The sequence below is a fragment of the Gorilla gorilla genome, chromosome 4 (genome assembly GCF_029281585.2).
Source record: "Gorilla gorilla gorilla isolate KB3781 chromosome 4, NHGRI_mGorGor1-v2.1_pri, whole genome shotgun sequence".
NCBI lineage: Eukaryota > Metazoa > Chordata > Mammalia > Primates > Hominidae > Gorilla > Gorilla gorilla.
Window position 1 is genome coordinate 22,778,023 of NC_073228.2, and position 24,594 is coordinate 22,802,616.

The 24,594-nt window shown below is 37.1% G+C and overlaps 1 protein-coding gene across 1 annotated transcript in view; it reads left to right on the top strand.

Annotated features, from left to right (window-relative positions):
* ABCA10 (ATP binding cassette subfamily A member 10) overlaps window positions 1–24,594 on the top strand; it is an 80,914-nt gene that overhangs the window by 15,435 nt on the left and 40,885 nt on the right. The window contains exons 10-18 of the mRNA XM_063706150.1: window positions 11,881–12,049; window positions 16,420–16,478; window positions 19,038–19,148; window positions 19,544–19,719; window positions 19,922–20,041; window positions 20,286–20,424; window positions 20,881–20,971; window positions 22,225–22,364; window positions 23,061–23,180. Coding sequence (XP_063562220.1) covers window positions 11,881–12,049; window positions 16,420–16,478; window positions 19,038–19,148; window positions 19,544–19,719; window positions 19,922–20,041; window positions 20,286–20,424; window positions 20,881–20,971; window positions 22,225–22,364; window positions 23,061–23,180 — 1,125 coding nt within the window. The remainder of the gene's footprint in view (window positions 1–11,880; window positions 12,050–16,419; window positions 16,479–19,037; window positions 19,149–19,543; window positions 19,720–19,921; window positions 20,042–20,285; window positions 20,425–20,880; window positions 20,972–22,224; window positions 22,365–23,060; window positions 23,181–24,594) is intronic.

Below are 24,594 nucleotides of genomic sequence, written 5' to 3' on the forward strand. Positions count from 1 at the left end.
CAGCCCAATAAGAATGCTTTCTATAATGTTATTAAAGGTAATAAAATAGGGGAGGGGCCACAGAGTGAAGGAAGCTCCTAGCCGAATTTTGTAATAACTTTGAGCATGAATTTTCCTGAGCAGAATCGGAAGGGGCCAGGGTGGGGGTTGGTTAGGGGGTTGAACAGGAAATGTAGGTACTAGCGCAGAAGCAACAGCCAAAGGTGTGGGCAGATGGGGAGGGCCCAGCCAGGCCTGAGAGCCCTGCTTGCTTTCTCAGCAGGGAGGCTTATAGCCTGGGGCAAGATCTCAGCCTTGCTCACTGGATGCCTGAATATAAACTCAGTGCTGTTGTGGGGGCACAGTGGGAGTGAGACTGGCCTTGCTGACTGTGTGGGAGCTGGGTGAGGCCTGTCACTCCTGGCTTTCCCCCACTTTCCTGGCTATCTGTATGATGCAGCAGAAGTAGCCATAATTCCCCTGGGAACATAACGCCGTTGGTCTGAGAACCACCCTCCCCCCGCCCGCAAACCTGTCGCCCACAGTGGTCACAGCAAGCCCCACCCAAGGAAAGTCTGAGCTCAGACATGCCTAACCCTGCCCCCACCTGATGGTTTTTATTCTTCCCCCCCGCTGGTAGCTAAAGACAAAAGACACAAACTCTTGGGAGCTCTGTGGCCCCACCCATATCCTGAGAAACCAGAGTACTTATCCTGGCCACTGTAGGGCGCTACAGCAGCTGGTGCTGTCTTGAAAGTTCCACCTCCTGGTTGGAGGCCAACCAACTCAAGCCGTTACACAAAGTCATAACAGAACAATCCTGCACCAAAGAAGGAGAAAACAACAGATAATTCTACCACTTGCAACACCCTGGCTAACCAGAGGTCCTGACTGTCCACGTGGCAACTTCACTTCTAGCATAACCAGCATTCTAGAAAACCAGCATGATGAATAGCATAGTACCTCACGTCTCAATACCCACATTGAATGTAAATGGCCTAAATGTGCCACTTAGAAGATACAGAATAGCAGAATGAATAAAAATTCACCAACCAAGTATCTGCTGTCTTCAAGAGACTCACCCAACACATAAGGACTCATATAAACTTAAGGTAAAGGGGTGGGAATAGATATTCCATGCAAATGGACACAGGAGTAGCTATTCTTATATCAGACAAAAAGACTTTAAAGCAGCAACAGTTAAAAAAAGACAAAGAGGGACATTATATAATAATAAAAGGACTAGTCCAACAGGAAAATGTCACAGTCCTAAATCTGTGTGCACCTAATACTGGAGCTCTCAAATTTATAAAAGCAATTACTACTAGACCTAAGAAATGAGATAAATGGCAACACGATAATAGTGGGGGACTTCGATACTCCACTGACAGCACTGAACAGGTCATCAAGATAGAAAGTTAACAAAGAAACAATGGTCTTAAAGTATACCCTGAACTTAACAAATATTTACAGAATATTCTACCCAACAACTGCAGAATATACATTCTGTTCATCAGCACATGGAACATTCTCCAAGATAGACCATATGATAAGCCACAAAACAAGTCTCAATAAATCAACATTATGTCAAGCACTGTCTCAGACCACAGTGGAACAAAATTGAAAATCAACTCCAAAAGGAGCCCTCAGAACCATGCAAACACACAGAAATTAAATAACCTGCTCCTGAATGATTGTTCGGTCAACAATGAAATAAAAATGGAAATTTAAAAATTCTTTCAACCTAATGATAATAGTGACACAACTTATCAAAACCCCTGCGATACAGAAAAAGCAGTGCTAAGAAGAAAGTTCATGGCATAAAATACCTACATCAAAAAGTCTGAAAGAGCACAAATAGACAATCTAAGGTCACACCTCAAGGAATTGGAGAAACAAAAGCAAACCAAACCCAAACCCAGCAGAAGAAAAGAAATCCCCAAGATCAGAGCAGAACTAAATGAAATTGAAACAAAAAATACAAAAAATAAATGAAACAAAAAGCTGGTTCTTTGAAAAGTTGAACAAAATTGATAGACCATTCGCAAGATTCACCAAGAAAAGAGAGAAGATCCAAATATGCTCAATTTGGAATGAAATGAGAGATATTACAACTGATAACACAGAAGTACAAAAGATCATTCAAGGCCACTATGGACACCTTTATGTGCAAAAACTAGAAAACCTAGAGGAGATGGATAAATTCCTGGAAATATGCAACCCTTCTAGATTAAACCAGGAAGAAATAGAAACCCTGAACAGACCAGTAACACGCAGTGAGATTGAAATGGTAATTAAAATATTCCCCCCCGCCCCCAAAGAGTCCAGGAACAGATGGATTCATAGCTGAATTCTGTCAGACACTCAAAGAAGAATTGGTACCTATCCTATTGACACTATTTCAAAAGATAGAGAAAGAGGGAATCCTCCCTAAATCATTCTATGAAGCCAGGATCATCCTAATACCAAAACCAGGAAAGGGCATAACAAAAAAAGAAAATTACACACCAATATCTCTGATGAACATTAGATGCTATCAACCAACGAGTGGATAAAGAAAATGTGGTGTATATATATATATATGATGTATATATATGATATATATATACCATAGGATACTACTCAGCCATTAAAAAGGAATGAAATAATGGCATTATTTAAAGCTGGTTCCCTATTTTTGCAATTGCAAATTGTGCTGCAATAAACATTCATATGCAAGTGTCTTTTTCATGTAGTGATTTCTTTTCCTCTGGGTGGATAACTAGTAGTAGGATTGCTGGATCAAAGGGTAGTTCCACTTTTAGCTCTTTAAGGAATCTCCGTACTGTTTTCCATAGTGGTTGTACAAGTTTACATTCCCATGAGCAGTGTAAATGTGTTCCCTTCTCACAACATCTGTGCCAACATCTATTCTTTTTTGATTTTTTAAATTATGGCCATTTTGCAGGAGTAAAGTGGTATTGCAAAAATATGGGACCAGCCCAAATGCCCATCAATCAATGAGTGGGTAAAGGAAATATGGCATATATATATATATGTGGCATAAATACGTGGCATATATATATATGTATATATATGCCATTGTATATATATACATATATATAATGAAATACTACTCATCCATAAGAAGGAATGAAATAATGGCATTTGCAGCAACCTGGATGGAGTCAGAGACCATTATTCTAAGTGAAGTTAACTCAGGAATGGAAAACCAAACATCATATGGTCTTGCTTATAAGTGGGAGCTAAGCTATGAGGATGCAAAAGCATGTGAATAATATAATGAACTTTGGGGACTTGGAGGGAAGGATGAGGGGTTGAAGAATAAAAGACTACACATTGGATGCAGTGTACACTGCTCAGGTGATGTGTACACCAAAATCTCAGAAATAACCACTAAATAATTTACCCATGTAACCAAATATCACCTGTTCCCTCAAAACTATTGAAATAATAATAATAATAATAAAGTAATAGCATAAGCTCTACAGATGGCTTTTAAATGACTATAAAATTTGTAGATAGCGTGTGCACATATAATCCTAAAACCTAATGTACAGTCATGTGCTGCATAACAATGTTTTTGTCAGTGATGGACTACAGACACCACAGTGGTCACAGAAGATCGTAATCCCATATTTTTACTGTACCTTTTCTATGTTTAGATATGATAAGATAGAGATACCATTGTGTTACAATTTCCTACAGTATAGAGTACAGTAACATGCTGTACAGGTTTGTAGTCTAGGAGCCATGGGCTACCACATAGCCTAGGTGTGTAGTAGACTATATCATTAGGTTTGTAGAGTGCACAATGACAAAATGACACATTTCTCAGAAGGTATCCCCATTGTTCAGTGACATGTGACCGTACTTATTTAGCTCCATAAAAAATCTATGTTTTCCTCACACATAATTTCTTACATGTCATAATCTAACTATTATTGTTATTTTCAAACCCTACTTATTTTAGTATATTCATCTGATTTCTAATTCAGGTATTTTATTTGAAAAATATTTATAGCTTTCTTCTAGACTTATTTTATATTTGCTTAATCTTTATTGTACTGTCGTTTACAGTTTAGTCCCTATGCTTCTTACTGGCAAATAATACAATTTTCCAATTTCATGATGTAACATGTTCATATGAGTAATTTCTTATGTATGTGGCAAATTGGCTTCAAAATTACTTTGAAAAATTATTCCTGTGAAGAAATGAATTGAATTCTCTAATTAGATAAAGTTTCTTCTTTTGACCAAAGAGCAGCATGTAGCATACATAACCCACATAAAATTATCTTAACATGTTGCCCTAACTTGTTACAGATCACAGTGAAAGCACTCTCATATTTGATAATTTAAAAAATTACTTTAATGTTATTTTTCAAACAGGCAAAATGGAACTTGAAATCCCAAACCTTGTCTACTTCTGTATGCACTCATTCTGTCACTTATACATATGGCAAGAGCATTAAAAACACCCTGTTCTTTAAATTCTTTTTATTTGTTTTGAAGATAGGGTCTCCCTGCTACCCAGGCTGAAGTGGAGTGGTGCCATCATAGCTCACTGCAGCCTTGACCTCCTAGGTTCAAGCTATCCTCCCACCTCAGCCTCCTCTGTAGCTGGGACCACAGACATGTGCCACCACACCAGACTAACTTTTTTAAAATTTTTTTTGTAGAGGTGGGGTCTTGCTATGTTGCCCAGGCTGGTCTCAAACTCCTGGCCTCAAGGGATCCTCCCACCTTGGCCACCTAAAGTGCTGGGATTACAAATGTGAGCCACTGTGTGTGGCATCTAAATTCTTAAAAGTGTCCTTCAACTAATTGGTTTAGGCTCTACTCTACTTTCTCATTGCTTTCTTCCTTTTGGAATCTCTTGTTTATCCTTTGTCCATCATTCGTTATCCTTTATAATATAAATCAAATTAATTTTCTTTAGCCCCCAAAGCCCAGGAACCTAGCAGACAAAATGAGAATTCTTTGTAGTGGGTAGAGGAAGAAATAAGTTGTATATTGCCAAAGTTAAATTTTTTCTGTTTTGTAATTCTGTGCCATACTAAATTTTTGGTTTTCTGTAGTAAACATAATTTTTTTCCTAATACATTCTTTTTTTTTTTTTTTTTTTTTTTTTTGAGACAGAGTCTCGCCCTGTCCCCTCAGACTGGAGTGCAGTGGCGCGATCTTGGTCGCTGCAAGCTCCACATCCCGGGTTCACGCCATTCTCCTGCCTCAGCCTCCCGAATAGCTAGGACTACAGGCACCTGCCACCACGCCCAGCTAATTTTTTTGTATTTTTAGTAGAGATGGGCTTTCACCGTGTTAGCCAGGATGGTCTTGAAGTCCTGACCTCTTGATCTGCCCACCTCAGCCTCCCAAAGTGCTGGGATTACAGGCGTGAGCCACCGCGCCTGGCCTCCTAATACATTCTTATAAAATTTAATTAGTAATTCACTATCTCTATACTTTATTGACCACAAAACCTTTTTTAAAATAATTTAATTGCCAAAAACTTGATATATTTACCATGTACACATGATGTTTTGAAATAGTATACATTGTGAACTTAGTCAAATCTAGCTAATTAACATATCCATTACCTCATATACTTATTCTTTGTGGTGAGAACACTTAAAATCTACTCTCTTAGCAATTTTCAAAATACTTTGTTATTAGCTGTAGTCAACATGTTGTACAATGGGTCTCTTGAGTTTATTCCTCCTATCTAACTAAAATTTTGTATCCTTTGACTAAGAAACATCTTCCCAACCTCTCCAATCCCTGCTCTCTCTCCACCCACTGCCAGGCCCTGGTAGCCAAGATTCTATTCTTTATTTCAGTTTGTTCCACTTTTTAGATTCTACATATAAATGAGATCATATGGTATTTATATTTCTGTATCTGGCTTACTTTACTTAACATAATGTATCTCCAGGTTCATGCATGTTGTCACAAATGACAAAATTTCCTTCCTTTTTTTACAAGCTAAATAGTATTCTATTGTGTATATATATATATATATATATATATATCTCACAATTTCTTTATCCATTTATCCATTGATGGACACTGAGTTTGTTGTTTTCATATCTTGACTATTGTGAATAATGCTACAACGAATATGGGAGTGCAGATATCTCTTCAGTGTAATGGCTTCCTTCCCTTAGGATGTATACCAGAAGTGTAATTGCTCAATCATGTGGTAGTTTTATTTTTACCTTTTTGGAAACCTCCATCATGTTTTTCATAATGGTTGTACTAATTTACATTTTCACCAACAGTGGCAAGCCTTCCCTTTTCTCCACATCGTTGCCAACACTTTTTACCTTTCATCTTTTCGATAGCATCCCTTGCAACAGATGTGAGGTGCTATCACGTTATGGTTTTAATTTGCATTTGCCTGACGATTAGTGATGTTGAGTACTTTTTCATATGCTTCTTGGCCATTTTTATGTCTTCTTTTCAGAAATGTTTATTTAGGTCCTTTGCTCGTTTTCAAATTGGGTTATTTTTTCTTACTATTGAGTTTGCTGTATATTTTGTATATTAACCTCTTATCAGATGTATCATTTGCAAATATTTTCTAATTACTCTGTTGATTCCTTTCCTGGCTGTGCAAAAGCTTTTTAGTTCGATGTAATGCCATGTGTCTACTTTTATTTTGTTGCTCATGCTTCTGGGGTCCTATCCAAAAAAAATCATTGCCCAAACCAATGTCATGAAGCTCCCCTCTCCCCCGTTTCCTTCTAGTAGTTTTACAGTTTCAGGTTTTACTTTTAAGTCTTTACTCCATTTTGAGTTGATTTTTGTACAGATGTTCCTCAACTTATGATGGCATTTCATCCCAATAAATCTATCGAAAAGTTGAAAAATCATAAGTTGAAGCTTTGCAAGTTGGGACCAATTTGTATATGGTGTGAGACAGAGTCTACATCAAACCAAAATGCTTTTGCACAGACAGGAAACAATCTCTCATTTCCTCAAGTGGTGAGTATCTCTTTTCATGCTGTGCTGCCTGACAGGTTGGGAAGGGGTGGCACAGGTATTGTAAAACTGTCCTTTCTGCCCTCTTCAATGCATCTTTTCTTACTTCTGATCTACTACACTCAGGTGCTGTACTCTGTCAGCTGGTTTCCTTAGCGCTTGTGAAGGTATTTTTGAGTGTGGATAGTCGTTTCAAGTTAATGTTTCTGCTGGGGAACAAGGGCTGGGAAGTCCTATTCCACACCTTATTGATGTCTGCTGTACCAACTTCATTTTTTTCCTTTAAATGATACCTCTGAGCATGTCAGGGGACAAATTTTACATAGAATATATTGTTTAAAAGAAAAGTATTATTCTAGAATCACATTTTCTGTGTCATTTGTATCTACCTAATTTCTGGAGGTCCTAAATTTAATGTAAGTTTCTACAACATGATGACGGGTTTTTAAGCTTTAATAAGAACAATAATGTTCTTTGTTCACAGACATTGTATGCTCAAATTCCGTCTACTATGAAGCTCAATTATAACAGTTAGCTGTAAAGATAGAAACTCCAGACTTATGGTAATTCTAGGGATATTACATTTGTGCTTTTACCATTTCCGCTTCATGATCTTCTGTTGTGATTAGAATTACAAGTTTTACATCAAAATGAGAGCTTTTTGATAATTAATATGGTAACACAAATTCCTCATCTCTAGACTTTAATTAGCTTTTAATAGGCAACATTTTCATGTTTCTTTAAGTCCTTCACTTAGTCATCTTGTTTTTCTTTTCCAATATTCCCCCAGCCCCACTGCCCAGAAGCACAAGTAATCTTTAAACCTGGGAAAATTGAATTTGACGTTTTTCTTTCAATTCCTGTTTGTATAATCTATAATTTTAATAATCAGCTTTTAGTTCATTATTTAGTCCAGAACACACATCTTAGAGGTGCCAAAACAGTGATCTAGAGAAGTTGCATGACTGGCCAAGAACACATTTAGCAGAATTTGGACTAGAACTTTGAAACTCTGACCTAATGCTCTTTCTTTTTAAATATTAATAGTATTCAGTATTTTATTGTTTATTCTGTTTTGTTTCCCTAGAATGTAGATCCCCACAAGGGAAGAGATGTTTGCTTTTTATGACACTAATGCATCACAACAGTGTTTGGCACCTGGTAGATGCTCAGTAAATTCCCAGCAAATTAAATAAATGCATATATGTGCCTTTCCATGTGAACTTTATTCAGGATGAACAAAGTGTGTTTTTCCATCTAGAGGCTACATTGTGTATAGGAGGCTCTCAATAAATATTTGATGAAGTAAGGCAAGAATGAACTCTTTTTCTCTCTCAGCTTCAAATTAAAATTCTTTTTTAAAGTCCTTACATTTGATTAAATTTCACTTACCTTTATTTGGGTATAATACGTATTTTTAAATCTAATTTATTTATTTATTTTTTTGAGACAGGGTCTCACTGTGTCATCCAGGCTGGAGTGCAGTGGTACAATCTTAGCTCACTGCAACCTCTGCCTCCCAGACTCAAGCAATCCTCCCACCTCAGCCTCCCCAGTAGCTGGAACTACCAGCATACACCACCACACCCAGCTAATTTTGGTAATTTTGTAGATACGGGGTTTTGCCATGTTATCCAGGCTGGTCTCAAACTCCTGGCCTCAAGCCATTTAGCTGTCTTGGTCTCCCAAAGTGCTGGGATTACAGGCGTGAGCCACTGTGCCTGGTCAATCTAAATTTTTATAAGCATCTTTCAAATCTTTATTTTTAGACCAGGTTATATGTAAATGTTTTTACACTTATAATTCTTTTACTGAACCAAAACAAGCCAAGAATTGCTAATGGTATCTGTACCAATTAGACATCAGGTTTAATCTACTTATTCATTTAAAATGTAACTGCTTATTGAAGCCTATGATGGGTTAAACAGTCTGAGTCTTCAAGGCTTTTGCAGTTAGCATTGGAAATACTTATGTAAATTAGTAGTTAAATGTAGTGTAAGAAGTGTAATAAGAGGATACCACAAGGTTCCATGAGAGGGTAAGTTCTAGGGTTGTCAAATTAGAAAAGGCGTGGAGGAAACACCTCAAATTGCATTTAGAGGATAGGTAAGTTTATCTTGTGGAGAAGAGTCTTAAAAACAAATCATCTTAAAGAGTCTTGAAAACACATTTTGTCCACAGCCATATTGTCAACAGCATGTATGCCCAGCAATACATTTTAATTTTCTTCCTTTCTATATCCTTTCCTATTTGACAACAGTTATCCAGCCATATAGTCACCAGCATGTATGCCCAGCAACATGAAATAGTATATCATAAGGGAAATTAAAAATTGTTTGGCAGAGCTGGTGCATAGTAGGAGTCTGTGATGTAGAAATTATTAACCAGTTTACAATAATTACTGGGAGATTTTTCCAAATGTGCATGGCACAGGACAATATGGCATGTAAAGATCCCTGAGATTCTGAGGCTTGTCTCCAATTAAGCCCCTCTATAGGTGCCTGGTGATAATTTTCACTTGATAGGGAATGTACAGAATTTTGGATTGTGTCCTCTTGGGCAACTCAAGTATTGGTGATGATCTGTGACAAAATTTTCATCTTGTCAGATAGGAGAAAGAATGTGAAATTTATTTATATACCTTAATTCTTCAATTTGAAATTGTCTTCTCTATTGTGAGATCATAGCTTTTCTCTATCTGTATTTTGTAGTGAAAATATCATTTTATTTTTGCAGTGATGGTTATAGCATAGCAGATAGGCTTTTAAACTATCCTTAACACAATATATTTGTTTCTTGAACTGTCGTTTGTACAAAAACCCCAAAAGCATTAGAATGACTGGTGCAAAAAATGGAGACAGACTGAAGTAGTAGTGTATGTAGGCTCTTTCACTGGTGAGATTTGCATTTTAGGAAGCTCTCTCTGGCAGCTGCATGAAGAATGGGCTCAAAGCAGGTGGATACTAATCTGTTTGAGAGGATCAAATTAAGATGTCATTGTAATGCAGAGGGGAGAACAGATTCACGAGGTTCTTAGGTAATAGAAATTTGATTTGGTGGTTAATTATATAGAAGTTGGGGGAAGTGAGAGGGAAAAGAGATGAGGATGGCTCACTGGTTTCCGGCTTTGGCTACTAGGGGTGAGGCACTGACCAGGACAGGCAATAACTACAGTAGTAGCAAAACAAGAATATAAAACATTAGTTTGATTTTTGATATGTTTTTAAAAATACTATAATTTCTATGAATAAAATGAATTCATTTTTGAATTTTAATTTGTTTCCCCTTCTAAAATTTTTTCTTTGTTTTTTCATAGTGTAATTTCTCTTTTCGGCTAGTTTAACTCTAGATATGTTTACATATTTTCATCTTTGAACATTTCTTCTCTCCCACATAATGTCTCTAAAACCGCAATACTATTTACATTTCTTTTGTCAAAGAATTTCTATCTATAACTTTTCCATTCTTTCCCATATATTTTTCTACATGTCATCAACATCTTTTGCTTTCATACATCAAGAAGTTTATATGTTGTGTCTCTTCTTCTTTAGCTCTTCTTTTGCTCAGCTCCATCCCCCTACATTATATTAGCTTTCAGTAACAGCTTGCAGTGAAATATTACATGTGAAAATTCTGTATTGTTTTAATTATCCTACAGTTTCTGAAAAATCTTTTAAATTTCCTCCTCTTACCACCAATAAATTCCTATTTTGTGGATATATCATTAAAACACCATCTCAATTATTTTCTTTCCTTCTTTAGATCTGCACTTGTATTTTCTACTCTAATAGATATAAGTCCATTTAACTGTCAAGCCATTTTTAATTGATTATACATAGAGCCCCTTCTACCTGAGAATGAAATGAACTATCTCTTGATAAAGATCCCTGTATAATTCCAGGTCATAAAAAGTTAAAGAATTATCTATGTATTTGGTTGAAAAAAATTATATAAAATAAAACATGAGAAGACTTGCAGCAGAAACAATTTAATCTGTGCTTATTTAATTTTTCTAATGAATTAAAAATATTTCCCATGCTTCCTACATCTGATCCTTTAATTTTAATTTTCTTCCTTTCTATGTCCTTTTCCTATTTGACAACAGTTGTCCAGCCTTATGTCTACCTTAACATTCTTAATATGTTCATTTTTGTGCTTTTGTTGTATTCTTAGGAATTGGAAAAAAGTTCTCTTTTATTTTACAGCAAATTATATACTCACTATTTTCAATATTTTTTTTCTATATTATCAAAATAATATATCTTCATATGCTATGGCAGGATCAGCTTACACATCTCTTTTTTTAGCATCCAAATGTCTGGAAATCCAAAAAGTGAAGTTCTTGATGTTTGATATGATTCCCTACAGCTAGAACTGTATTCCCTTTCATGAGCTCTTTTATTTTTGTCAATCATAGCTGATAACTTATCGAAAGCCACAGCACTGTATTAACTTTAATGCACCTGTAATGCTTTATTTTTAACATTATAGCCAGGCGCGGTGGCTCACGCCTGTAATCCCAGCACTTTGGGAGGCCGAGGCGGGCGGATCGCCTGAGGTTGGGAGTTCGAGACCAGCCTGGCCAGCATGGTGAAACCCTGTCTCTAATAAAAATACAAAAATTAGCCGGGCGTGGTGGCAGGTGCCTGTAATCTCAGCTACTCGGGAAGCTGAGGCAGGAGAAATCGCTTGAACCTGGGAGGCGGAGGTTGCGGTGAGCCAGGATCGTGCCATTGCACTCCTGCCTGGGCAACAGAGTGTGACTGTCTCAAAAAAAAAAAAAAAAAAAACCTTATAAATATAAATGCCCAAGATAAATAACTTAAGTTCAAAATTGATATCAAGTAAAGGACAGATGTCCCTTTTTATTGGTGTGGTATAATTGATGCAATATGTAATTGTATCTTAATTAATTAGATAAAGATCGCCGTGGGGATTCTCCATTATTTTTCCTTAAGTCTTCATTTTGGTCCAAACATCAAAATACTCACCATGAAATCTTTGAGAATGAAATAAATCCTGAGCATTCCTCTGATGATTCTTTTGAACCGGTGTCTCCAGAATTCCATGGAAAAGAAGCCATAAGGTAACTAAGAAATTACATGACTATGTACACTTATAGGTAAAAGCTTAGTAAATGAAGCTGCAGGTCAAATGTTGATATAGATTATGTGTTCTTTTCTTTTTATTATTTCTCTGCCATCATCCTAAATTCCTTTCATTCACCATTTTCAAAGTGAATACTGTTGATACTATCAACAGTAAAATTTAAGAGACCTATCATTTTCTTGCCTCTCATCTTCTGTCTTCCATATTATCATCTCCCACTACTTATACTCCCTCTCTGCTTTGTCTTCTAACACACACATGGCTATGTTATGTATATGTATACATATGCAGTATATAAGTATATATTATACACGTTTTTCAAACTTAGACTATCTTCCAGTAGGGAGTATGGGGACTGAAATTTTGAAGTCAAAAGGTCTCTTCACAATTTAATAGCTTTGTGACTTTCAGTTAAACTATATGATCTAGCTAAGCTTTTTCATTCATTTATAAGAATATATGGCCAGGTGCAGTGGCTCACACCTGTAATCCCAGTACTTTTGTAGGCTCAGATGGGCGGATCACTTGAGCTCAGGAGTTTGAGACCAGTCTGAGCAACATGGTGAAACCCTGTCTTTACAAAAAATACAAAAATTAGCCAGGCATGGTGGTGCGTGCCTGTAGTCCCAGCTACTGGGGAGGCTGACGTGGGAGGATGGCTTGAGCCCAAGAGGTGGAGTTTGCAGTGAGCCAGTATGGCACCACTTGCACTCCAGCCTGGGCGACAGACCCAGACCCTGTCTCAGAAGTAAATAAATAAATAGAATAGAATGCCTCTCTTTCATCTTTAATAATATAAATAATCAATAAGATAATTAAGCATATATGCCTGTTACATAATAGAAACTGCATAAATGTTGTATATTCAAACTGGTTTGATTGACTGAAAGTAAACAAATAAGAAATAAAGCAGGGAGAGCCATCAGTAAAACATTCTTCTATAATTTAGTGCATACTTCCCTAGGTATTTGCTTATTTTATTCAGGATTTTTGGGCAGTATTCTTAAGTGACATTCTATTTGTGTGAAGTTATCTTTTTAAAAGTGTATTTTCAGGAGACAGTAGATCATAGTGATTATGATGTAGTCTGTAGGTTTAAACCAACTGGTTTGAATCCTGGCTTTGCCCCTTATTAATTTCAGCTAAAATATTAACCTCCTGTGCCTCAGTTTCTTCATCTTAAAAATGAGCATAACAATAATACACAATTTGTCATAAAGAGTCAATGAGCTATCACATGTAAAGCTTTTACTTGGCCCATTGCTAGGTGTTCAATAAATATTAGCTGTTAGGAATATCCCAAATATACTAAATCAGTTAGACCTATATCAGTTCACGTTATTTTGAAACAGATATGTAAAAGGTGATTGGTGAAATTATCTGGGAGCAGTGGGAAATGAGGAAGGAGACAACAAGAAAAGGAGAATACTATAACCTAATATGAAAAGATCAAGGTGAAAGTTCTCTATTCCCTGAAGTTGAGGAAATTTCTCAAATTCTATAATTTTTAGTAGTCTTTCAAGTCCTATCTCCTGCATGAAGACTTTTATAGCTATTCTGTAGCTATAGTTTATCACTTTCTTTGGTATTCTTATAGTAATTACGTTGACAACAGAAAATTTAGTATTGTTGCACATAACAAATTAAATTAGGACTAAATTATATTATTTCCTCCTTTGTCAGGCCGAAAGCTCGTCTTTTAGGACATGGTTCAATAAATGCCCAGGCTCATGAGTTTGATCCATATTAATTCAGTGAACAATGGAGATGGGTGTTGTTGTATGGTATGAAGAGTGGTTATTTAGGTCTCCTAAGTGGTTGATGCTAGTCATCCTATTCAGTGGTCTTGGGTCTAATTTGCCCTTACGACATTAATATGAATTGAGTGTACTCTCAGATAATTGTGACAGTTCTAGCCTGTCTAAACCTGCATACAGTGTCATCCACCTTGATATTCCCTCTATATGTAGCTAGAGATAGAGGGAACATCCTATAGGAAGTGGCCTGACATGCCTGAAACCAGCAACTCTTTGATCATTCTGGACCAGACTGTTCCTATTGACAAATTAATTACTTTGTTAACTTATTCATCATTAATCAGTCCCTCTGCTAGAATTAGGATACAGAGATTAATGATAGTCTTTAACCTCAGGAAGTACAGAGTCTAGGGAAATAGACACTAAAATAGATAACTGATAAAAGAAGTAGTAGAGCTGAACACAGAGAATTAAAAGAAATAAAGAAGGATCATCCAACTTAGTGTAGTGTAGTGGGGAAAGTCAAAAGGAGGTGATTCTTAAGGTGAGTCTTATGAAAGAGAAAGGTCTTGGTCATATAAAGTATGGTGGGGTATGTGAAGGTCCTTCCACACAGGGGATATGGCATAAGCCACCTAGTAGAGCAAGACACAGTGTGTATGTACAGGGAACACAAGGAACTAACATTTCTGACCTTAAAGTACAAGAAAAGAGAGAGGTTAACTTTAAGAGGTAGGGACCAAATCTGATCATGGAAGATTTTGCTTGCCAAGGTAAGGAGATTAGGCTATCCTGTATAGTGTGGGGAATCACTGAATGATTTTAAGGAGGCAAATTAGGTAACCAGAACTTTGATAGATCACTTTGGCAGCTTTATGAAGAATGGATTTGAGGGTGACACAACTGGAGAAATGGAAATATTTACGATATTTTACCAGTCTAGGTCTGGTCAGGAAAAGTGAGTTGCTGGAAATATTGTGGGAGTAAAGGAGTTTAATACAGGGATTAGGGATTCACAAATGTACAAGAGTTAGAGGAGAGAAGGTTAAGTTACAACCAGAAAGTCAGGAAATAGCCACTGAGGACCTTAGCCTGATGCACAGAAATGGGTGTTTTTCAAGAAGTTTGTCAGTATACTGCTGCAAATGTCAGGGATTTTCTGGGAAATCTCTCACCAGTTATCTCAATCTGCAGTAGCAAAGCAGTGCTTGTCAAGAAGTCTGAGAAGCTGCCGCAAACCTCGAGCCTGCGTATATGCTTGGCTCACGTGACCCGAGAATAATGACCTTGCTTCATTTCTGCTCTCCAAATCTTGCCCAAGTTCTTCTCATTAGCAAAATCTGATACTGAAAAGAGGGTTCCGTGAAATGTTGTCTCTGATATGTCCTCCGCATTGCAGAAGAAAAGAGACTGTTGCTGATAGACAAGGGACAATTAAAAATAAAGCACAGAGGTCATAGCCCTGGTTGAGGTGAAACATGACAAGAGCCTGGGCAAGAAGGTAAAAGAAAAGTGGTAAAAAGATAAATTCAAATAGATTTATAAAGTTAAATTCATAAATTCTTGAAGTTAAATTGTAATAATTTTGTAGGTCACAGGATGGGGTGAAAAAGGGAGAGAGAGAGAGTTAAGGATGCCTCTCAGGCTCTTAGCTTGAGTTCCTGGGTAGATAGTAGAAATTCTAACTGAGATAGAGAATGGAAGTGGGCCAGTATAGAGGAAAATATAATGCGTTCAGTTTGATATCCAAGTGTAGATATATAGTAAAAATCAGAATATCTGAAACTTTGAAGAAATCTCTAAAACACAAATTTGGGAATCATTAGAACTTAGGTAGGAGTTGAAGCCATGAGAGTGGGTAAGATTGTATGGCAAAGATTTGAGAATAAGAAAAATAGTTGGCCAAGTATAAAATCCAATTTAAGGAGTCCATAAAGTATGCCAAAACGGAATAGTAAGAGGAAGATGTGGAACCAAAGTGTAGAAGCCAGGGAGGTAGAGACTTAAGAAAACAAAAGAGTGAGTAATAGTTTAAAACAGTGATGAAGTATATCAAATAAGGACTAAAAAGTGTTCATTAGATTTGGTAACTAGAATGGTCATTGGTGAATTTCATTGGGAATAGTTTTTTGTGGAGTGGTATAGTGAGAAGCTATGTTGTCTTAGGTTGGGAAATAAATGTGGGATAAAGCAATGGAAATAGGGAGTAAAGATTATTATTTTGACAAATTTGCCTGTGAAAGATAATGATTGAGAGGGATTCAGGATTGAGGGAAAGCCTCTCTCCCTTTTTTCTTTCTCTCCCTTCCTTCTTTCCTTCTTTTTTTTTCAATTTTAGCTTTCCCTTATTTATTTGATAACTTAGAGAAATAGCTGGAATATATGAAATGCCAAGTTTGATAAGAGTATTAGCAGGTCTGTGTAAATCTCTTTTGGGAGTGGTCAGGGGAGGGCTTTTATTACTGCCCTCCTTAGATCCCACTGAGAGTGATACCCTTTACTGTGAAGTTCAGGCTTAGTTATGAACTGTAATCTGTGTTATTAATACTAGAAAATGCATTTACATGAAAATTACTTCATCTTCTTTCAGAATCAGAAATGTTAAAAAAGAATATAATGGAAAGACTGGAAAAGTAGAAGCATTGCAAGGTAAAAAGAAAAACTCCCTTTCCCTCTCCCCCTCCCCCTCCCTCTATCCACGGTCTCCCTCTGATGCCAAGCGGAGGCTGGACTGTAGTGCTGCCATCTCGTCTCACTGCAACCTCCCTGCCTGATTCTCCTGCCGAGTGCCTGCCCAGTGCCTGGGATTGCAGGCGCGCGCCGCCACGCCTGACTGGTTTTCGTATTTTTTTGGTGGAGACGGGGTTTCGCCGTGTTGGCCGGGCTGGTCTCCAGCTCCTAACCGCGAGTGATCTGCTAGCCTCGGCCTCCCGAGGTGCCGGGATTGCAGACGGAGTCTCGCTCACTCAGTGCTCAGTGTTGCCCAGGCTGGAGTGCAGTGGCGTGATCTCGGCTGGCTACAACCTCCACCTCCCAGCTGCCTGCCTTGGCCTCCCAAAGTGCCCAGATTGCAGCCTCTGCCCGGCCGCCACCCCGTCTGGGAAGCGAGGAGCGTCTCTGCCTGGTTGCCCATCGTCTGGGATGTGAGGAGCCCCTCTGCCCGGCCGCCCAGTCTGGGAAGTGAGGAGCACCTCTTCCCGGCCGCCATCCCGTCTAGGAAGTGACGAGCGTCTCTGCCCGGCCGCCCATCGTCTGAGATGTGGGGAGCGCCTCTGCCCCGCCACCCCGTCTGGGATGTGAGGAGCACCCCTGCCTGGCCGCGACCCTGTCTGGGAACTGAGGAGTGTCTCTGCCCGACCGCCACCCTGTCTGGGAGATGAGCGTCTCTGCCCCGCCGCCCCGTCTGAGAAGTGAGGAGCCCCTCCGCCCAGCAGCCGCCCCGTCTGGGAAGTGAGAAGCGTCTCCGCCCGGCAGCCGCCCCCTCCAGGAGGTGGGGGGCAGCCCCCGCCCCGCCAGCCGCCCCGTCCGGGAGGGAGGTGGGGGGCAGCCCCCACCCAGCCAGCCACCCTGTCTGGGAGGTTGGGGGGCCCCTCTGCCCGGCCGCCACCCCCTCTGGGAGGTGTACCCAGCAGCTCATTGAGAACGGGCCATGATGACGATGGCGGTTTTGTCGAGTGGAAGTGGGGGAAGTGTGGGGAAAGGAAAGAGAAATCAGATTGTTGCTGTGTCTGTGTAGAAAGAAGTAGACATGGGAGACTCCATTTTGTTTTGTAGTAAGAAAAATTCTTCTGCCTTGGGATGCTGTTAATCTATGGCCTTACCCCCAACCCCTTGCTCTCTGAAACATGTGCTGTGTCCACTCAGGGTTAAATGGATTAAGGGCGGTGCAAGATGTGCTTTATTAAACAGATGCTTGAAGGCAGCATGCTGCTTAAGAGTCATCCCCACTCCCTAATCTCAAGTACCCAGGGACACAAACACTGCGGAAGACCGCAGGGTCCTCTGCCTAGGAAAACCAGAGACCCTTGTTCACATGTTTATCTGCTGACCTTCCCTCCACTATTGTCCTATGACCCTGCCAAATCCCCCTCTCCGAGAAACACCCAAGAATGATCAATAAATACTAAAAAAAAAAAAAAAAAAAGAGAGAAAAACTTCATTGTTTGATAATGTTTCAAATTAAAACACAAAAACATTTCTGTGATGTGAAAATATCATTATTGTGGAAAATTAGAGAATAAATATGGAGAAAACAAAAAAATTAAAATGTTTCTGCCATGAGGGATAATTACCAATAATATCTTTTTTCTATATATACATTTATATATAAAATATTTTTTCAACAATAGGAATGCACTGTTTATACCGGTTTATAATCTTTGACCTGACTTTCTCAAACTAAGCTCGAAGTATCAGTGAAACTGGTTTTACTTTCATAGAACTCTTCATCGTCTATTTTGGCCTGTGGTTTGCCTGATTTTTGACGCTCTGACAATCTAATTCCCTCTGTTTTCTGTCTTCAGAGAATCTTTTAAAATTTCCAGCATGCTAACTGAATTCTTATTTTCCGGTAGAGTTAAGTTTTCAAACATTAAAGAAAAAGTTGTCAAGCCTTAGGCACATATATGTGAAAATGCCTGTGACATGTCTTAGATCTCAGCAGATATTTCTAAATATCATGCCCACACTTTTGTGATATAAAGCAAAATGATGACCAGTACCAGGAGATACTTTACCAATATTTTCCTTATCAGTTCTACCTCCCTCCGAATATGAAATAAACTCTCCCCCTTTTCTCTATACCCAGCCCTTCTGTTTCCAGCTCTGCAAGCCTCAGGGAGACAATTTCTTAAGCCACACTTCTTTCCTTTGCCTAGGAAGCAAATAAGGAAACTATGTTTTGTTTTTATTTCTAGTAGTCTTTGTTTTATTATTTAATATTAAGTGTATAGATTCTTTGACATTCAAAGGATTTGAAGGAAGCAAGAGGGTAGAAATTTATATTCCCAGTCTTGATCCAATTTCTCCAAATTGAAGCTTTGTCTTCATGAATACATAACTTATACAATTAAATGTATAATTTTATAGGGGATATATTAAAATACCAATGAAATGAAATGCTGAGATATATTTTACTTTTCCAGTTTTAAGGTCCATTCCATCTGCATATAATCCAAAATCTAATTTCCACTTTTTATTCTAAAACAGGCATATTTTTTGACATATATGAAGGACAGATCACTGCAATACTTGGGCATAATGGAGCTGGTAAATCAACACTGCTAAACATTCTTAGTGGATTGTCTGTTTCTACAGAAGGTGAGAAAACAATTTTACAAAGTAAGTTGGCTGAAAAAGCAAGTTGTAAATTGGTTTGATTATGTAAAAAATGTTTCTCTAAATTGGACTTGTTACACAGTTGAATAATTTAGAGCAGGAAATATTGATTTCATATGCACATAAATTCATGAAAACATTTGTATCTCTATTCCACTATTATTTGACATTCCATGTATATTTTGCATTGCTGTGGACACAGATATTTACGTTAACAGTAATCTGAATTATTCAATGTATTAATTATGCAATTGGAAAATGTGAAGTTTCTTTAATAAAAACAAGTTTTTTGAACAAAATCTAAATACTAACATATATTATCACTCTGCATAGAATTAACATTCTGTCAGTAAAGCCTTTTAAATTTCTATTTATAGGATCAGCCACTATTTATAATACCCAACTCTCTGAAATAACTGACATGGAAGAAATTAGAAAGAATATTGGATTTTGTCCACAGTTCAATTTTCAATTTGACTTCCTCACTGTGAGAGAAAACCTCAGGGTATTTGCTAAAATAAAAGGGATTCAGCCAAAGGAAGTGGAACAAGAGGTACAGGAACACATTAAAATTGATGGCTTTGGAAATAATTTACTTTTGACTATATTTTTTTTTTTGTTCAGCTATTACTCTACTCTTTGATAGATAAAGCTTAATCAATGAAGTTCTAGACTAAATCCTTTTCATTTTTAGAGAGTAAAAACTCCTAAAAGTAAAACATTTGATATTGTTAACACAGAGTTTTTTTTGATAGGTAAAAAGAATTATAATGGAATTAGACATGCAAAGCATTCAAGACATTATTGCTAAAAAAATAAGTGGTGGGCAGAAGAGAAAACTAACATTAGGGATTGCCATCTTAGGAGATCCTCAGGTGAGAGAAAAAATATATTTTTACAATTAATTTAGATTGAAGGATATACAACTATTATTAAAGTCCAACTTCTACTGTAATTACCAAATGTGAGGGAAAATTTATAATAAAGTACCATGAAAGCTTGTTAGGGATCTGGTGGAGGACTGTATTTGAGTCTAGAAATCATACTAGTTTTCATGGTGCTTTCTGAAGATCCTCACTGTGAAGAGGAAGATGCTTTCATACGTTTCCTCCTCTGTAGGTTTTGCTGCTAGATGAACCAACTGCTGGATTGGATCCCTTTTCAAGACACCGAGTGTGGAGCCTCCTGAAGGAGCATAAAGTAGACCGAGTTATCCTCTTCAGTACCCAATTCATGGATGAGGCTGACATCTTGGCTGGTGATTCTTGGCTTCTTTATTCCAACTAGTTATTTAAGGATTTAACATGAGAGTTATTTTTCATAGCCTGTTTTCAAAAGAAGAAAATCTTGTTTGCAGTTTATTTGCAGAAGCCCATTTCAAGCCTCCACATGCCATTGGCTACAACAGGTCACATGGGGTGTAACCCTGCAAAGTTACATGGCAAAGTATGTGGACAAAGGAAGAGGTGAAGAATCAGGCCATCCTTGGAAAGTTTTGACGCACTGGATTAGCTATGGGGAATGCAGTGAATTTCTGAGGCCTGTTTCACAATAGGCATGGGGATTAGAAATGATACTGCACCCAGGGGCTTAATGATATTACAGTTGTATTGATATTACAAATTTCATTCAGTGTTTTAGTATCCAAAGTAGAGAATATACCATATAAGGAATTACTCTTCACATAATTTTTTGAATCTTCCTTTCTACTCAGATAGGAAAGTATTTCTGTCTAATGGGAAGTTGAAATGTGCAGGATCATCTTTGTTTCTGAAGCGAAAGTGGGGTATTGGATATCATTTAAGGTATGTATTCTAGGTGTAGTTATTTTTAAATGAGCGTATTAATATGAGGGTGACATTTTGTAGAAGCCTTTAGAAATATAAGAAAGGCAACTTAACTTCTGGTAGAAACTGTTTTGCAATAAACAGCCCAAAATGTCTCCCTCATTAACATTTCCTTTGTTGGTTATCTCTTGGTTTTAAGCATGCTAATTAAAAAACAAAGTATACTTCTTAATACAACTTTTTTGTTTGTTTGTTTGTTTGTTTTTTTGAAGACACAGTCTCGCTCTGTTGCCAGGCTGGAGTGCAGTGGCTGCAACCTCCAACTCCCTGGTTCAAGCGATTCTCCTGCCTCAGCCTCCCGAATAGCTGGGATTACAGGCATGCGCCACCATGCCCAGCTAATTTTTTGTATTTTTAGTAGAGATGGGGTTTCACCATGTTGGCCAGGATGGTCTCGATCTCCTGACCTCGTGATCCGCCTGCCTTGGCCTCCCAAAGTGCTGGGATTACAGGCATGAGCCACCGCGCCCGGCCTATACAACATTTTTAAGCCAATATTTGTATAGAAAAAATTATCTTTATGTCCTCAATAAGCCATTGATTACTTTTAGCAAAACAATTTGGCCTAAATTTCTGTAGTTATATTCCAAATCTAATTGATAGAATGGCAGAATATCACATGGGAACATTTTAGAAAGCATCAAATACTCACAAACAAGCTCTGCAAATAGAAGTTGTTGACATTAAGAGAAACCACTTAATGCATAGAAAGCAACTGTTTATTAAAAACCTTATGAATTTTCCAGTTATTCAGAAGCAATGTTTCATGTATCTTATATCCTATCATGATTGTTTTTTATGTATATCACACATGTAGCACAATAATGATAGTTTTATATATGTATATATACACACACATACACACATGTAAAATAACGTTTTATACACATGTATTTGCATGTTTGTATGTGTGTTTGTGTATGTGTGTATGTATGCTAAAATGTCACTGTGCTTTAGTTACGTTTAAAGGAATTGGTGTTGATATGTACTATAATTTTTCCATTTGAAATAATGCAAAATAGGCTACCAATTAGCACTTTGAAGTTGAATTAGCAATTTGAAGTGGAGTATCTGATTTGCAGGAACCAATTACTAGAGTTAAGTAGAATATGCCTGTAATACATATAAGCTGTTTAATAGAAAACTATCTTTTCATGAGTGGTGGTGTTGGAAAAGAATTCAAGAGACTTATGGCTCTTTTGAAATAATAGTTTACACAGGAATGAAATGTGTGACACAGAAAAAATCACATCCCTTATTAAGCAGCACATTCCTGATGCCGAGTTAACAACAGAAAGTGAAGAAAAACTTGTATATAGTTTGCCTTTGGAAAAAACGAACAAATTTCCAGGTAACTTACTGTGTAATCACATAGAATATATGTAAGTGTTCACGATCGTGCTGACTGCATTTTCTGTTGTTCTATGAATCGAGTTCTAAAGCTTATACAAATGAAAATATTTATTCATAAGTAATCTGTTCCCATTTCCAATATGATGATTTATGTTACCAGGGACGTATTATAGCAACTAAAATTTCCATGAATATAGAAACCCAGATTTGCACTCTTTGTCAAAATTAAACTTTGAAATATCTCTTTTCTGAAATAGCAGTTTCTGTTAGAAATACAGATGAAATGAGACTTTATCTTTTAAAATATATGTAAGCAGTTCAATAGAGTCTTTGAAAATTATAATAATTTTATTATATATATAAAATGGTTAGTATAGAAAAGTTAGAAAATACAAAGGATAAGGTATAACTTAATAAATTTTTAGATAGACATACAGATACATGCTTATACAAACACACAGCAATAATGATACAAGAATTTTAAAGTTTATGAAACAAAATGGAAATGTAAAATATTAAAATTGATTTGAATGACAAGAGAATATCTTACAGAAAAGGTTTCCTTGGATTATTGTGATTGCTTTAATATGAAAACATTTGTAGACATCTATTTTGAGTAATATTTAGAAATTAGTATTTTAATATACTCATTGATAATTTTAATTGCGTTGACTTATTACTATTGGCTTTTTAGATCTTTACAGTGACCTTGATAAGTGTTCTGACCAGGGCATAAGGAATTATGCTGTTACAATGACAGCTCTGAATGAAGTATTCTTGAACCTAGAAGGAAAATCAGCAATTGATGAACCAGGTATAAAAATGTGTGTCTAGCAGAAAATTAAGAAAAAAAAGAGAAGAGAAAAAGATGATGTTCTAATTCATATTTGTAGATTTTTATGTGGATTTCTACCTATAATATGCATTAGATAGAAAATAGCATTGTCCACTAGATAGAAAATACTAGCATTGTCCAGTATTATAATCATTTTATATCAAGTATAATCAGCCTTGGTGCTAGGCAAATTGCTTTCCAACATCTGTCTGCTTCCCATGTCAGTGACAGGCACATCTCTTTGCAATGACCACTTCTTCCTTATCATCAAAAGCTCTCTGCTATAGCGATGAATTCTGCTATTGCCTCTTACTTGCCATTCCTTATAAAAATGTGCTCTTAATTAGCTAATAAACTAATTCTAATTAATGTATTAATAAGAAGTAATAAAATAAGATGTTATTTCCTTAGTTTACTTTGTAATAAAAATTAGAAGAATTTAGGAGGCTGCTATACATAGACCAACGGAACAAGTTAGAGAACCCAGCAATGAAGCCACAAACCTACAGTCATCTGATCTTCAACAAAGCCAGTGAAAACAAACAATGGGGAAATGACTCCCTATTCAATAAATGGTGCTGGGATAACTGGCTAGCCACAGGCAGAAGATTGAAACTAGAGCCCTACCTTTCACCCTATACAAAAATAAACTCAAGATGGATTAAATACTTAAATGTAAAACCTAAGACTATAAAAACCTGAGAAGAAAACCTACAAAATACCATTCTGGACATTGGTCCTGGCAAAGACTTCATGATGAAGACTCCAAAAGCAATTGTAACAAAAAGAAAAATTGACAAGTGAGACCTAATTAAACTAAAGAGCATCTGCACAGCAAAAGAAACTATCAACAGAGTAAACAGACAACATACAGAATGGGAGACAATATTTGCAAACTATGCACCCAACAAAGGTATAATATCCAGAATCTATAAGGAGCTTAAACAAATCAGTAAGCCAAAAACAACCCCATTAAAAAATGGACAAAGGACATGAACAGATACTTCTCAAAAGAATACATACATGCAATCAACAAGCACATCAAAAATGCTCTGTATCATGAATGAATAGGGAAATGCAGATCAAAACCACGAGATACCATCTCACACCAGTCAAAATGGCTATTATTAAAAAGTAAAAAAATAACAGATGCTGATGAGGTTGTGGAGAAAAGGGAATGATTATGCCCTGTTGGTGGGAATGTAAATTAGTTCAGCCACTGCGGAAAGCAGTCTGGAGATTTCTCAAAGAACTTTAAATAGAACTATCATTTGACCCAGCAATCCCATTACTGAGTATATAGCCAAAGGTATATAAATCATTCTGTCATAAAGACATATACAGATACGTTCATTGCAGCACTATGCACAATAGCAGAGACATGGAATCAACC